General features: G+C 33.9%; 1 protein-coding gene across 1 annotated transcript in view; it reads right to left on the minus strand.

Moving 5' to 3' along the window:
* Window positions 1-12,312, minus strand: part of atp6v1ba (ATPase, H+ transporting, lysosomal, V1 subunit B, member a) — a 46,204-nt gene extending 33,892 nt beyond the window's left edge. The window contains 1 exon segment of the mRNA NM_182878.1: window positions 12,107-12,312. Coding sequence (NP_878298.1) covers window positions 12,107-12,215 — 109 coding nt within the window. The 5' untranslated portion in view covers window positions 12,216-12,312.
* Window positions 12,313-17,924: the final 5,612 nt, after the last annotated feature.

The following is a 17,924-nucleotide window of genomic DNA, read 5'->3' on the forward strand; positions in this document are numbered from 1 at the left end:
GGCATAGAACGCTATGTAAAACACGAGAACAAGGCACGGGTATACAACTAATTCAGAGATTATTAGTTTTAGCGCCTGGTTTAAGAGATAACACTGCATCTCGCATTTTAAATTAAGTTTTTTGTTTTAGGATTTAAAATGTTGTTCATGCATTTTATTGATGACAGCTGGATTCGGTCACATGATCCTTCAGAAATTGTTCTATATATGCTGATTTGATGCTTAAAACATTTGTGCAGCATTATAGTTTTGATTACTTGAATAAATAAAAACATTTTAAAAAGAAATGAAAAAGAAATGTTTGGTAACAAATCATTAGTGTTCTCTTTGATTGAATTACATCCTTGCCAGGTAAAAGATGTGCGTTTCTTCTTAAAAAAAGAGAAAAATATATACATTGCCATGCTGTTTTTCTTTTTAACATGTGAAATATTTAATACTATTTTCATGAAATCTAATAAAAATACTTGTTTGTTTTTAAATGTTAAAATCTTTTTTGAAAATAATTAGGCTCTTCTAAAAGTATTTTGACAGTCAATTCCCAATAAAACCTTTACCTGCCACTTCAATTAACTCAATAATTGATTTATATTTTAATAGAGTTATCCAAAATCCCATTCAATCAGTACTGCTGATATTACAATTGATGAAATGAAATAAATGAACAGATTAAAATGTTCTCTGGCATCTGGTATACTAATGTTCACATTTTTTTTAAATAATAAAAGAAGAAAAATCGCACACATACACACAAAAAGATATTAGCTGTGCAGGTGAAAGACTTGAGCTGCCATTATTATGATTCCCTGAGTGACACGTCTTCCCTAAATAAATGATTAGTCTCATAATTGCTGTTATTACGGTGAAAGAAAAACAGTAGTCAAAACGCCCCAACACTGAATATTCGCTCTCTCAAAACACACAAAAACACACAGACGCATTCGGCAAATTCGCGAACACACTAAAATGCATGCTTCCTGCAAATTCCATCATTTTTCAAGACATTATGGCTCTTCCTTCCCTCCATCCTTTCTGCTTCAGCCCAGACAAATTGCAGTATGTGCTTCACAGGGAGGTGCTTATAAAATGGATTTAATAGCTACACTTACCCTACAAATTGCCCATATGTTTCAAAAGAGATACATATGTCTATTTACTGAGAGGTGATCATAATTACGAGGCTGGAAAATTGCGGCCATATAATTGTACATCAACCCCTTAAAAGTCTCTCGAACGCAACACAAACTGCTAATGGAAAACAGCTAGGAGCTGAAATCTTTACTCAAACAAAGCTCATGACATGTTCCGATATTGTGCACAACATTAGACAAACGCTAAACGAAGGCACGCAGGTGCTAATCTGCTCCTCCAAAGCAGAACGCCGCTTTTCCTTTAGTCAAAACAACGAAGGCGAGAATTAACATTCGTTACGTCTAAATACGAGCAGCATAAACCGTGCGGCCGAGAGAAGAAAAAAATAATTGCTTATTTAAACAAAACAACACAAAGACGATGAAACAACCCTGCCGAACCATGAGCCAATCGTCTTCCAGCTCTGTGATGAAGATGGCGGCCCACTTCAACTGCACACACAGAGGATTCAGTGCCGCATAAGAGGCCTTGTAAAATAAAGATTAAAAAATGGCTATACATTCACATGGTGTGAAGTAGCAACATTTCCCATTAGGCTTGAAAAACTTTCCCCACCCCTCCCAGGACACTTGAGTTTGAGTGCGTCGGTCCGAAGGCTAGGCATGCAACACCAGCGCGGGTCAACATGAGGCCTGTGGAGCTGCCAGGCCCTTTTGTGCGCCGAGATGTTAATTGGTTCTAATCCGGCGGTAGAAGCTGTTTTGGTAGCCTGACCCCACGCCCTGAAGGACACCTTGGTGTGAAATACTAAAGAGCCCATTCAAGTGGTGCTGAAAGGAGGCATGGAGCATTCCAACACATTTCCATTTCTACTGTGAAAGAGAAGCGCTGACGGTGAGAGGTGGGGGGGATTCACTGGGACGGTCGTTTTTCGGGCCAGTCGGTAGCGTTGCGCTGAAACTGAATTAACGGTACAAAAGCGCAGGCAAAGGTGCCAGGCTTCCCTCATTCATGCACATCCTCCTTGCGTTTCTTCTTTTTCTTTTTTTTCTTTTTGCTGAGCATCCACACGGTGTTTCCCACAAGACGCTGTAAAAGAGAGCGCTAATTGCCCCATGTTTGGGATCAGATGGACACAAATGCAACTGTCATTAAACAGACAAACAAGGCTCACACAATTCTGCCATGACACCCGCTAAACTTACCCTGCAAGGCCCACATATTTAGATTTGAGAATGAATTCCCAGACTTTGGATGTCTTTGATACTGTAACTAAAAAAGACTGTTTACGTTGAATGAAAGCACTATTCCAACGCAATCTCAAGGCAATTCGATTTAGTGGCGAATTCGTATGTCTTTGTACAATCTTATTCGTACATTTTGTTACAATTTGTACATTGCATAATGATGGTTGAGTTTAAGAAAACACCTCCTTTTAAAAGTCATATGATTTTTACAAATGGCATATGAATTCGTATGAAGTAGCCATGATAGTTATTTTATTTTAGTAACGTTTCTTAGTGAGGGCTGTCTATTCTGATATAGGGCCTATAAGTTTTCGATGATGCTAAAAAAATGTTGATGTAATTGCAGAATCTACTCAAAGAACAAAAAACACTAAATTGGCTCAATTGAACTGAAGTTCATGAAATTTTGTAAATTGTGTATAAATAAATCAAAAGTAGCACTGTATATCTAATCAAATCATGATGCAGGCAAGTGTTTATAAATCTTCATATCATGTACATATACAGTAATCAGCATAAATGAGTATGCCTGGTTTTGGAAATGAATATTTTTATTCATTTCTACATGAATATAGGTCATATATTTTGGTGCATTTAAACAAAACATACTTCTTAAATATAAGATAATTATTAAAATATCATTTTAGTCACCGAACATCTTTACAAATAGAAAGATAATACATTTAAATTCAAGCAAAATATTGAAATAAAACAAAATTTCAACAACATTATTTTTTGTTTCTCTTTATTTTTGCTTTTTTCAAAAATACATTTTTAAATATCTTTCCCTAACACATAAATTTGAGCTACTAATTTCTGGACTGTTATTGTAAACCAGGGATCACCAAACTTGTTCCTGAAGGTCCAGTGTCCTGCAGATTTTGGCTCCAACCCTTATCAAACACACCAGAACAAGCTAATCAAGGTCCTACTAGGTATACTTGAAACATCCAGGTAGGTGTGTTGAGGCAAGTTGGAGCTAAACCCTGCAGGGCACCAGACCTCCATGAACGAGATTGGTGACCCCTGTTGTAAACTATTTGGTTAGATATAAGCTCCAGATTTGGCTTTGTTACTGACTAATCTAATATATACGCACAAATATAATATTGTAAAGCGTCCTATAGAAAATATTAACTTAAATATAAACTTCTTTTTAAAAGGACAAAGCTGCTCTTGTATAAATTAATTTTAACAGGAACACAATTTGACAATTTAATATTTCATAAAATATAAAAAAAAAATCACAACTTGAAAAGCAATTTGTTTTTAATTTAATTTGTCATCATTTCAATTTATTTGACATATTTTAGATTTCTAAAAGGAAGTGGGATATTATTACTATTATGATTAATCTCATACTAACTAACTACCCATATTTTAAATTAATATCCATTTTGTGAAGCAAGGACAAATACTTGAACCTCATTATGATCTAAAACAGTCAAGAGTCATGTTCTAAAATGCTGACAGACAAATACAAAAAAAGTAAAGAAAAGACTCTGCATTCGTGCATTTAGATTGCTTCTTGGGAGAGGACATTAAATTAGACCCAAACAGACCTGTTGGCAATACCCTAGAATCACATTCATAATTTGGAGACATGTTTTGAGATGACACCTCTGCTTTCTGACTGAGAGAATAATGAACAGACTGTTTAAGCTGTATGAGTGAGCAAATGTTCAATAGTGAAATTAACCAAATCACCTGCCAAAACACTACAAATGACTCTGTGGACAAAATTTAATACAGACCTACATAAACGACACGAACCATAGATGCCATGCTTTAGATTAAACACACATTAGCACATTTGTGTGAAAATAAAAATGATTTTCATGACAATAATTGCAGCCGCGGTACAGAAAAGACATGAAACTGCTACTCAACTTTACCCCTATTCAGAAACACGCTGAACATTGAATAAATATTTAAAAATATATATGTTGGACACGATAAACTGCTTTTTGGGGGAAAATAAAACAGAAACGTTGGATGACCAATAGATAGGCGTATGAAAGACAGTGAATCAGAGCTCACAGGGGACCTTGATGGTATTCTCTCAGACTTCAATGCTAACAGAGGGAATCCAATTATTGCAGTGAGAGCACAATGTGCTACACATTCAAAAGGCCAGGTTTTTTTCTTGATGTAGTGGACTACATATTATAAACTGAGCAAAAGATGATGAATAAATGTATAAATAATTAATACCAGGAATAAGATATTGTTTCGAGGGCCTTCATGACTACACACAAAATGCATTATTGCTTGCTTGAACAACTCAAAGGCATCAGCTACTTAAATATGAACCCAAGAAGAACCTTTGACTAAGTCACTGCGAATCAAAAGTTACAGAAGCGAAAAGAAAAAGGCATTCAGATTTTGAGTGTTAGCCAAATAAAATGATAATTAATTGATGAATTGTATTTATCAAGATGCTTCAAAGCAAGCTTTTCATTCAGGTCAGGGCTATTTTTAAAGAATTGTTTCAGAGATTCTGTCTGAAATATTAAGACATTAGCCTAAATAGCATGAGAGAAAAGAAATTAAGCTATCAAACGCTACCAAACATACAAAATAAACAATAGTCAGGAAGACCTGTATGCTACACACAGTCAGTCTGCTAAATACAGACGCACACACAATCGTGGCTGTTCATCTGTCCTAACAAAGACCTCCACAGTGATGACACCCCCATCAAACAGGAATGCTTTTAACCCCACAGGTAGAGGCAGAGGCTGTAACGGAGGACTCCCCACACGCATGCACTGATTGGGTCGTGTGTAATCAGACGTGTGTGAGTGAGTGTGTATGTGCGTTTGTGTGTGTTGGGGGGGGGTCGGGGGAGCAGTAATCTGTGTGTGTTTCCTGGCGGGATGCAGACTGAAGGGGTGACAGCTAAACTGAGACAGCTGGTTAACCCCGCAGCCTCTCGAGGAGAGGTGGCAAAGTGGTGCAGTTACAATAGATCGAAACAGCCGTAATGTTACTGCAACAGTTTGAGAGTGATTTGCAGGGACAGACGGGCTTTCGCCCCAACGCTGCCTAGCAACAGATCTATAACAAAAAAAAAGTCCAGAGCGGGCCCCTTATGATGGACAAAGTTTACACTGTTTGTCATATTTCAAATTCGTGTTGATTCAGTGGCGTACTTTGATATTAAGGACATTTTAGGAGTTTTGAATACCACGAGTCTGTCATATCGCAAAATATTGATGATATTTAGTAAAACTACAATTTATATTTAAAGTTTAACCATGTATTAGAATAATTACTTTATTTACAAGTAAAACACTGAGCACTAAAATGAGAAGAACTTCATAGACCACTTTTTGTGTTTCCATCATGTAATTGAAAGACTACAAAGCTAAATAATTATCCATAAAATTAAAGCATTAAAAATATTTTGAATATTACATTAATTGTGAATTATTTAAATAATTATACAACTTAAAATCAAACATTTTAGAATTTTTATAATTCTAAATCAATGGAAAAACAAAAAGGTGATAAAATTTTATCATAATTTTAAGAAAACCAGCCTTGTGATGTCTATATATTGACATTTGGTATATTTATATTATTTAAATTATATTGCTCATATTCATTTAAATAAATGCAAATATCATGAGGTAAACGACAATATTTTCATTACATATTTTAATAAACGCAACATACCATATGTGTTTAAAGACAGTAAACCATAAATCAAAATGTGTGTGAAACTATTATATTGATATTTGGTATATTTATATTTATTGTGGTTTATATTATATCACTCATATTTATTTAGATGAAGGGAAATATAATGACGTAAACAATGATTTTCCACTGCATATTTTGATAAACGCGACATACTGCATGCATTTACAGACAGTAAATTGTAAATCAAAAAGTGTGTCAATGTATTATATTGATATTTTGTATATTTTTATTATTTTGACAACGGTATGAATGATATCGCTTATATTTATTTAGATAACTGAAAATATTATGAGGTAAACAATGATATTTACATTACATATTTTGATAAATGCAACATACCATATGCTTTTAAAGACAGTAAACTGTAAATCAAAATGTGTGTAAAAGTATTATATTGATATTTGGTAAATTTATATTATATTTATTGTGGTATGAATTATATTACTTCTAATAATTTAGGTAAATGAAAATATTATGAGGTATTCAATGATATTTCCAATACATATTTTGATAAACTAACATAGCACATGCGTTTAAAGACAGTAATCTGTAAATCAAAAAGTGTGTCAAAGTATTATATTGATATTTAGTATAGCTATATTATATTTATTATGCTATGAATTAGATCACTCATATTCGTTTAGATAAGTGGAAATATCATGAGGTAAACAATGATATTTTCATTAGATATTTTGATAAACGCAACATACCGTGTGCGTTTAAAGACAGTAAACCGTAAATCAAAAAGCGTGTCATACATTATGTGACATGCATAATGGAATAAAAAGGTTTTTTCTTCCTATTCAATTTAGGTAGCCCATAATTTTACATACTTGGATACTATTTTTGAAAGTCGACTGTTCTATACTCGTCTTTCATTTACTTTTCTTTGATGGCAAGATGAAGTCGAACGCCCACCTCGGGCTTTCTTTTTCACTGTCACGACAATTGATTAATTACAGGCGGACAAAAGGATTAGCAACAGGAAACAGTGGATAAAATAAAGGAGGGCTGTGACATCTGAAAGATTTGTTTATAACCATGTCATTACGGGTAATTGTTTCTTCACAGAAATACCATTACCGTGCTGAATGTCTTTTCAGCACATTTAAACGTCTATTCAGCATTAAAACAAAGCGAATAGACAGTCTGGGTTAATTGCTTTTGTTGCAAATGACGTGATTAAGACAAAAAAGGCCTCGGCGTCTACGAGAAAAGATGAATGCGCTGTACGTTTACTTTGTTTGTTTGTTTCTTCAGGCATCTTGGAAATCTGACTGGGCACAAGCATGCTAACAAATTACTTAAACACATCAGCCGACGTTTACGTGTTGGGGAACAGAAGATAAAACACACACACACACAAATTGTAATTGAATTGCAAATATTCGATGTACTTTAAATCTGCATTTTCTACATACCAAACATTTCGCAACATTCTTTGCAACTTCTGCCATTTCAATAACCTCAATATTAGTTTTTTTCAAATCAGAGACTTAAAAAAAAACTTTAAACTTGAAGGTCTTTTCACCATGTTTTTCATCCTGCTTTATAAAGGACAAAGAAGGGACCAATCAGACCCGTGCTGACGGACACGGCCTTTCGACTGGGATGCTGCAAGGACTCATGGGTGCAGATCTGTGTGTTTGCCTTCCCATCAGTCTTCATTGCCTTCAATCACAGCCCACTATCAGCATGCACTCTGCCACTGATGAGGCACAAAATGGTGCTGCTATCTGGCATGCCTACATTAGCGAGTTTTTTTTTTTTTTTTTTTTAACAGTGCGATGGGGGGGCGTTTCAGATCGGGGGTCTTTACGCATGCAGCGTCTTTGGCTTTCAGAAGGGAAGGCTTCAATTCTTCCATTAAGTCATTTATTTTCTTCCTGGTTTGCTAAGAGGCTTTTAGCCTGAGCTTTCCTTTGACACTTTTCGAAAAAAAAAAGGAGAAACAGGCTACCTGTGCTCCTCTGTGGGACAGTGTGTTTTGAGGTCTAAATTAATGAGATTTACAGTGAATAACATCAATAATACACATGAAGGGGGAAAAAATGAGAGAAAGATGCCAGACGAGCAGTAATTTTAGGAAGGTTCTCCATTAAAGGGGTAAACAAAATTAACTACTCAAGTGCTGAAACATCATACACAAGAGTCAAATTATGTTATCGAAGAGATGCCGGCAACACATTATGACTGCGGCATCATCTGATGTTTCAGCAGGTTAAATGCAGGATTTTGAGCGGAGGAAACAAACACACACGAAACAAAACATTGATTGTCTTTTCTTTTTTCTTTTTTAAATCTACAACAGCAACAAATGTGCACATCAAAGATAAAAGTGGAAAAATGTTGGGTGATGATCATTTACTGAGTCTCAGTCTGAATATTTGACTCATAGGATGTCTACTACCTCTTAAAAAAGAAGAAACAAACACTTCCTCTGCAATTTAAGTAGTGCTAGCTCACTTCCAAAAGCCATGCTGTAAAAAAAGTGTTTGTGATTTCAACTGTAAAAATCTGTAACCTGGTTAACAGCAAGTTTCCTTAATTTATACTGTGAATTACCACAAATTTGCTTTTCCAGAATTCCCTGCATTACACTTCAGTTTTTATGTTTTTTGTTGTTGTTGAAAATACTATGGTTCTTTTTATTTTAGTTTTTCTTGTTGTTTCACGAACATTAGAGTAGTATATTAAATCTAATGTTGATATATGATGTTTATTGCATTACTTTAATATTGTGTTACCATGATGGTGTGTAGTAGTTGTGTGAATGTCACTGAGTGTCTTCTATTTATTAGTGGGATTCTCTGCCTGTGGAATAGTTGTTTGTGATGAGCTTTGGTTCATCATATGACTTTCCTATTCACACCTGCTTATGGTTGTGCTTTCTGTCCGTTTAACAAAGTTAAGTTCAAAACATTGGTGTATGACAAATAAAAAAATACAAAATATGGTAATTTACTGCAAAACAATTGTGTTCCTACTGTATTTTTATCAGTTAACAGCTGCCATTTTTAACTGTAAATTGTTTAAGTTTTTACAGTGCAGTATATCATTCAAATTCTTTATATCAGTAAGATTTATTTTTTAAAGCAACAATAATTAATAGCCAACATTTACATAAAAATGCACTAAATGGATCAGAACTAATGTCAAGGAATTAATAGATTTCTACAGCCTAATTGCACAAGAAAAATTATTTATTTTTCCTAAAATATTTGCTTGTCTGTCAGTTTAGTGGCTAATTCATTCAGTCCTACAAAAATGTAAGATTTTTAAAAGGAGGCATAGCACCCAACCCCGCCCCTAAATACAACCAGGGTATGAGGAAATCGTACTAAATTGTACGAATTAGATGGTATGAGTTTAGCCACTAAATCAAAAAGGTATGAATTGCCATGAGATCACGATGGATATCTTACCAAAAATAAATGCTGTTCTTTTATACTTTGTTCACCAAACATCCTGAATTGTTTTACAGATACAATATTCTTTTGAAATAATTTTAAACATTTAAACTGTACAACCTTTTACTGGTTATTCATCTGTATTAAATAATTTATAAATCAGGGGTCACCAACCCTGTTCCTGGAGAGCTACCTTCCTGCAGAATTCAGTCCCAACCCTGATTAAACACACCTGAACCAATTAATAGTACCTAAAGCAGCACTTGATAATTACAAACAGGTGCGTTTGGTCAGGGTTGCAACTGAAATGTGCAGGAAGGTAGCTCTCCAGGAACAGGGTTGGTGACCCCTGTTATAAATACAGCCTTGGTATATAGGCCTACATATTCTTTTAAGAACATTTTTAAAATGCACAGTAAACACTAAACCTTTCAATGATACTTTGAGTGAAAAAAACTAAAATCAATGAAGGAAAACACACAATGGCGCAACTGGAATACAAAACTATGGTCATCAGCAGTTTCAAACTTCCTCCGTTTGAACAATGATTTCAACTCACAGGGTTTTCCTTATTTTACAAGAGTTAGGTTGACTAATCTAAAAATGTCATGAAATACAGTTAAATTTCATTTCTATGTGCCAATGACAAATTAAATTGTGCTTTTTCAACACTTACAATGTTAAGTTTCAGAAGCCATAACTCACACTGCGTTTTGTCCAATGAAAAGCTCAAAAACGAGAACCCCCCTCCCAACAGCACTATCTGCAACCAAGCAGCAAATCACGTTCATGGCAATGTTTTTACTTAATATGAAACATGTCAACACAAGGGGGGGAAACTGTGCTTTTCATATTGTTTTAAACAATTTGTGATGTGCTATTAGGTTGCATCTGACAAGGCAAACAAGTTGACAACAAAACCCTTGACAAGAAATGGAAATGACAAGAGTCAGACTGAAAGAGGCTGAACACAAAAAGTCAATTTGAATTGACATGATGGAAAAGGATGAAAAGCACTCCTCACAGTAGCCCATATTTCTGATGGACTAAAGCAGCATGAGCAAATTCAAAGATAGATCGGAACCAGTGATGGATTCACATGTCACTGTAAAATTAGAGGCTGGCAAACAAAAGCTTGTATTACTGTTAATTAACATTCAAGCAGAATGATTATGAAAAATGTTATTCTCCTATTCACGATTCTAGCCACAGAAAAAAATGATGAAAAACTGCAGTTTATTTGAATTAAACGATTATTATTAATCATTTAAAATAAGACTATACAATCTACTAACAAAAGGCTGTAAATTAGTTGAATGCAAATGTAACAGTGTCATTACGGTTTTCTAAAGGTTCTAGTCACAATTTAGAGGCTGCAAGAAATTGACAGGGTTTAAAGGGAAATTTCTAAAATTAAATTATGATAATTTATTACATTTTTATTATTAAATAATCTGATTAATTTCATAATTGTAATATTCAAAAAAGTGACTATTATTAACTTAATCAATGATTTGAAAATAAATAAATAAAATTCCATTTTACTTCATAAAAACTAATTACAAAAACAAATACACAATAGTAAAGTATGAAACTATAATAATACTTAAAGGAATTATGTATAAAATGTAGTTCAGGTAAATAAATCCACAAATAAATTAATTAATAGAAAAAAGATACAGTGTGGTTTTACAGAAACCGTTATTTCTTTTATATAACTTTTCTAATATTTTTGATTTTTAACAATGGCTTTAACATATTAGAATGTTTCTAGACAAAGATGACCATATTTAGGGTTCTGTTGCATCAAAAAGATAACATCTTAAACAACTTTTCAGTTAGAAAAAAAGTCACATGATGTGTGTGAGGCTGAGGGTTCCTAGTTGAGCATGATTCACCAGCTCAGCTGGGTGTCACGTGATCATGTCACATGAGAGGGATCATCACTCCATCTGTCTCTCTCTGTATGCATTTGAGTGAAAATCAAAAACTAAATAATAAAAACAGTCCATTGACCAAAATATACAGGCCGAAGTTAAATATTTGCTATGGAGTTGGTCATGCTCTCGATTTTAAACAATTGTAGACAAATAAATCATTCATAGATGATGTCTTTAAACACTCACACACAACTGTAAAATGCCATTTATAAACAATCCATAACAAAAAATGAAGAATTTACTGTAGCTTTTGATAAACATTTAAGTTTAAATAAAAACCTGATATGCATATCAGCAATCAACTGTAGCCCTTATTAGCAAGCTAGCATGCATAAACAATCGCTTCAACCTTCAAAGACACCAAAGGTTATTCGCTTTCTAGCTTAAATAAGCTTACAAATTGCAAGTATTTATGTTTTCTTACACTTTGGCGGTTCAAGAAATGAGTAAAATAAACAAAAGAGGCGATCGATTTCATATAAACATCTCAGCCGACTGTTAGCATGACAGTTGTGCTACATTCACTTGAATCTGACATTCGACAACACAAGCAATACATGATTATATACTGGACAAACACACCAATGTCTAGGCTTTGTTTAACACCTGATTACACACAAAATGCTAACTAAAGTGCAGTGCAGATAGAGAAACGCCAGATGTGTTCGTGCAGTCAGATGTCTATGAATGAAAGGTGACCTGAACTCACTCAGTCTGGGCTGGGAGATGTAGTTTCTGACCACGGCTTGAGCGTGTTGTCGTGCCGCCGCTTCGGGGCCATTTAGATCCACGGGCCGGTTCGCTACTAACGTCGACATTGTTGTTGTTTTAGTTAAATTAAATTATACGGTCTATGTGTAAACAGCTGAGCAGTGAGCAGAGATGAACAGCCGGAGTCATATGACACCGTGAACAGGAAATAACACTCGTGCACGCCCACGTAAAAGACGTGTGCGTAGCAGTTCACTAGCGCGTGCATGTAGTCGAGAGCGCCCATAAAAAGGTAATCGTTTCCACGAATTTACACATTTGAGTCTCATGACCAGGGGTGGCCAAACTTTTTCTTGTGAAGGGTCAAAATCATACTTGTTTTAGAGGGTGGGCCAAGGGTAAATAAACCAGGCTATAGCATTAAAGCTCCCATAGCAATTTCCTAATTAATTAATATAGAAAAATAAATAGAAAATATACTTCTATTGTATTAATAATTATAATTTTTTTTTTATATTTTATAATGAACTTCTTACAATAAAAACTTAAACAAACGTTTATTATAACACAATGGTGTTCAATGCTAAATACACAAGTCAGTCTGAACCTGCCTTTAAATTTAGGTTTAAATTAAAAAGTTAACAATAAACGAGTTAAAATAAGATTAAAAATTTTAAAAATCATTTACAAATTGATTTGAAGCCAATTAAATCCATAATTCTTATCATTATAAAAGAATGCATATATTGTGACTAAATAATTAGCCTATAAATACAAAGTATTTAAACAACTAAATATTAGCTATAAAAAATAAATGTGTAAATATCTAATACAATAAAAAAACAAATTTAACTTACACAAGTTTATCCTTAGGTTAATTAAATATATAAAATATTGAAACTATTAATTCAGTTTAAAAAAATTATTGGCCTTTTTTCATGATATTGACTTGAAACAGTGGACAATTTGACATCTGGACACTTCTGAAAATAAAGAACATTTTAAATGAAGCATTAAAATGAACAAAACAAATCTGTTTAAATGCACAATTCACAGAGCTATTGCTATTTTTGGTGTTTCAAAACAAAAAAAAACATCTCCAACAAGCCTTCATTATAGGCATGACTGCATTCAAGCGGCTAAAACTAAAAAAACTGGAATCTCCTTTTCCTCCATTTTGAATCGGTTAATGGATATGTCCTCCGTCAATCATTTTGGAAAGGCTCTGATTTAGGAGGTCCAGTTCTAAGGGAAAATTCTTTGCTACCTAGAAACCCTTACTCGGATACTTAGACCTGAAACATGCTTAATCTAAATCCAGCACCCCTCATGAAAACTGACTGCACATACCTTTCAGGACTTTATGATGATTACATACTCTGTAACACTACATTTTGTATTTCCATCAGGTGAACTCACGAAAGTCATAATATATTTACATGCAAAGTTTGTATGTTCTGAGACAGGGTTGTTCTGTTGTACTTAAAAAAAAAAAATCTTTAAATAAAAGTATAAAGAAGCAAAATTGTGTAAAATGGCTTCACCCCTCAGTCGTTACTTGTTTTTTTTAAAGTCACATAAATAATTACCACACAGATTCAAGGATATAATCGCTGTCAAAGGTGCATTTAAATGCTGATTTAATATGAATACATAGAGAAATACATTTTAAAATAATAAATGTAATAGATTTTGACATTTAAAAATCACTTACGGTGAATGAATAGTATTTTGTTTATCAGTGTTAAAAAGGTCAAATGTGTTCTGTATTTCAGTGTTGTAAAACAATAAAACTTAGGAGGGGTGAATACTTTTAGACACCTGAAGTGAAGTGGAGCATGAATGAATCACAAAGCACCTTATTTTACTGAGGTGAGGGCCTTGATTATAAAATAGCAGCACAGTGTTAATTAATGCTCGAGCTTTGAAAAGCAGACACACAGTTTTTAAAAGCTTTTTATTTTTTCTTTTAATAAACTGATTCAAAATGTTCTTATCTTCAGAGTTACCATCCGTTTTAAATGTTGTGTCTTTATAAGAGACCCGTGCAGAGTACCATTCTGTAGTCTTTGCATAAATATTTCTTTTGATTTACTGCCAAAAAAAACACATATTTACATTTTATTGAGCATAATAAAATATGTATTTTTTGGTTGTAAAGCGAATACTAATGACAGCTTCTTTGCTTTTAAGCAAGGTTTCTACATTTACCTAATAAATTAGCTGTAATAAATTAAATCAAATCAAATAGGTTACATTACATATCTATGCAGATAGATGGAAAGATAGATAGATAGATAGATAGATAGATAGATAGATAGATAGATAGATAGATAGATAGATAGATAGATAGATAGATAGATAGATAGATAGATAGATAGATAGATAGATAGATAGATAGATAGATAGATGGATAGATGGATGGATAGATGGATGGATGGATGGATGGATGGATGGATGGATGGATGGATGGATGGATGGATGGATGGATTTTTATAAAATATTTTTTAAACATCTTATTATATTTTTTATTTTGTGTTAAATCAAAATTAAAAAGTTGATCATTATATTATTTTGTGGACTAAAAAAATGAAGATTTTCATAAAATATTTGTTGGTTTGGAAAGAAAAAATATGTTGTATAATAAATAATATCTAGATAGTTGAGTTTGTGAAATAACATATGGGTTCCCAAACTTTTTAGCCTGCGACCCCAAAATAAAAAAAATATTAAAATGAAGGTTTTCAGAAAATATCTGTTTGCTTATTTTTTGGTGGAGGTGGAATAAGGATTAAATTGATTCAATTATTTAATTATATTCAAAAAATAAACTTTTAATGAATAAATTGTTTTTGATTCTGAGTGAAAAAAGTTACATTCAGAATAAATAAATGTTGGCTAGAACTTACTAAAATTGCAGTTATGTTTTCGTTATTTTGTGTGTGTTTACAGGAAATTACTGTGAAAGTCAGGGGGAGAGGAGGGCTTGAAAATGAGAGGGCTTGATAATGCACATGAAAATTTGTTTAGGAGGCAGAGCAATTTGAAATTAATATAATATTGCATTAAATCTAAAATCTACACTGTAAAAAATATCATTCATTCATTCATTTTCTTGTCGGCTTAGTCCCTTTATTAATTCAGGGGTCGCCACATCGGAATGAACCGCCAACTTATCCAGCAAGTTTTTACGGAGTTTTACCTTTTAGCCGCAACCCATCTCTGGGAAATATCCACACACTCATACACTATGGACAATTTAGTCTACCCAATTCACCTGTACCGCATGTCTTTGGACTGTGGGGAATTCCGGAGCACCCGGAGGAAACCCACGTGAAGGCAGGGAGAACATGCAAACTCCAAACAGAAAAACACCAACTGAGCCGAGGTTCGAACCTGTAAAAAATATCCATTAACTAAATGTCTCAATATTTCATGATTCACAATTTATGTTCCATTTATTTACAGTCATAAATGGCATTATGGGACCTTGATCTCTGCTCTGTCAATTTTTGATGTTGAAAATTCAGCTGTGAGAGACTTTATCGACATTTTAATAGTTTGAAACAATATAATACATAATAAATAACATCTAGATAATTGTTTTCCTAAAATTAAACAGGACTTCCAAAACAATACCATTGACTCATGACCCCCACTATCCTCTGAGGTGGTTATAAACATACAAACGTTGCACACAAGGGTGCACACACATCAATAGGCCTATATAAACACAACCATATTGACAAAACAAGAAGTGCAACAGTATATAACAACCATACATTTTTCAAGTCCTTTATTCGTTTACTTAATTTAATATTAACCTATGTGGGCACAATGTTTACAGGACAAGTGATTTTTGGTTATTGTGGATACAGCCACTTGGAAATCATCCTCTATGTTCAGTCGTGGCCTTTATTATTTACATTAGAGCTGTAAAGATGTCAAAGTTTACCATGGTGCTATTGCTGTGTCGTTAATATAAACATCCCAGAGGACGCAATTTTAAAAAACTAAAGGCTGATGGCTTTTTATTTGCATGTTGTTGTTTTTTTATGTAATTAACAAATACAATTTTTTAAATCTGCGATAGTTTATGCTTTAATAGTTAATAGTCCTTTTATTAGTTAATGTAAACACACACATTGTCCCATGACCACCTTTTTGAAAACAACTGAAATAACAGAAAAAGTACTGCTATTTTATTACCAATATATCACATGAAACTACTGTCAACATCAAAAGCTGTTAGGGGAGAGATATATTTTTCATAATGCAATGTAAATGAAAAAAACTGAAACAAAATACAGAACACTGTCAATTTCTGGATATTTTTTACAGTGCATACTTTCAGCTTGATTCAATATTTTATTATTACTTTTCTGAAGAATGCAATAACACTACAGAATCACAAAAATATCTCCCAGTTGCACAGCCTTGGTGGAGAGCAGGACGTGTGCCATTATGAGGCTTTTGTAACACTCATTCATCACAAGCTGTTTCAGGTTTTCAGAAGCACTTAAAACAATTTCTGGCTAGTAAAACCAGCAGTTATCTGGCCATGATAATATGAAAACCAATTACTAAGCGAAAAAAATAAGAGTTCCCCACGACAACAATCATTTTGGTTTAAATGCATATTTACAGCGATTCTAATATGCACTTTTACCATTTACTCTGTCTGATGTACAGAAATACAAAGCACAGAAACCTTTCATGCCATGTTCTTAGAGCTTAATCCTCCTTCTGTCGACTTTTTTGTCTGAGCACATTGGATCACAATGTCTGTGGTTACAATTCTTTCTATACAGACGAAAATGCACCCACACCTGGAATCCATCATCTAATTATATAAAAGCTTACCTGGAGGACTTGATCAAGGTTACAAGTTCCTCCGAATGGTAGATTTTCATTTGAGAACCTTACATGTACATCCTTAACAGGATAACTCACAATTTTTTTTTCTCTCTAGTGTCAGTTTCAGGGACACAGAGAGGGATTCAGCTGCCAATGCTTTCTATCAGTCTCTGTCACTCCATTAAGGCTTCACAGTTTTAAACTACTTGAGAGTGCTTCAGACAGAATACCACCTAAGAGCAACAAAAGACCTCAATGAGGTGACTTCTTTCCTGCAGTTAAAACCTGTCCAGCTCTATGCAGGCTCTTGCTTGAAGGTTTTTCTTATCAGTTGAATACTGAGAATAGCTGTGCAGGTGCAGGTTATGAGGACGTTTTGGTCACTGGATACTTTTGTAATCCACTAATTTAAACTTTTCCAGCATAAGTTTTTTTTATTCTTAAAGTTTAAATTTTAAGTAAAAAAAACTCCTAATGAATTGTTCAGATTTCAGGCAGGAATGACAATTTTATAATTACTTATGCTGTGTTGACCATACCATAGTTTCAAGTGATGTTCACTTGGATCTGCTCACATGTTCAGACTTCATCAGACATTTATTTCAGACTTCATTCATTTATTACAATTTTCCTTTGGCTTAGTCTTTATTTCAAATGTTGTCACTGTGTAATGAACCACCAACTGTTTCAGTAGCATATGTTTTACGCAGTGGATGCCCTTCTAGTTGCAACCCAGCACTGCGAAACACCCATACACTTTCATTCACACACACACTCATGCACTACGGACCATTTTTTAGTTTATTCAATTTACAGCGCATGTCTTTGGACTGTGGGGGAAAACAGTTAACCTGAAGGAAACCCACGTGAACACGAGGAGAACATGCAAACTCCACACAGAAATGCCAACTGGCCCAGCCGGGACCCGAACCAGCAACCTTCTTACTGTGAGGGAACAC

The sequence above is a fragment of the Danio rerio genome, chromosome 17 (genome assembly GCF_049306965.1).
Source record: "Danio rerio strain Tuebingen ecotype United States chromosome 17, GRCz12tu, whole genome shotgun sequence".
Classification (NCBI taxonomy): Eukaryota; Metazoa; Chordata; class Actinopteri; order Cypriniformes; family Danionidae; genus Danio; species Danio rerio.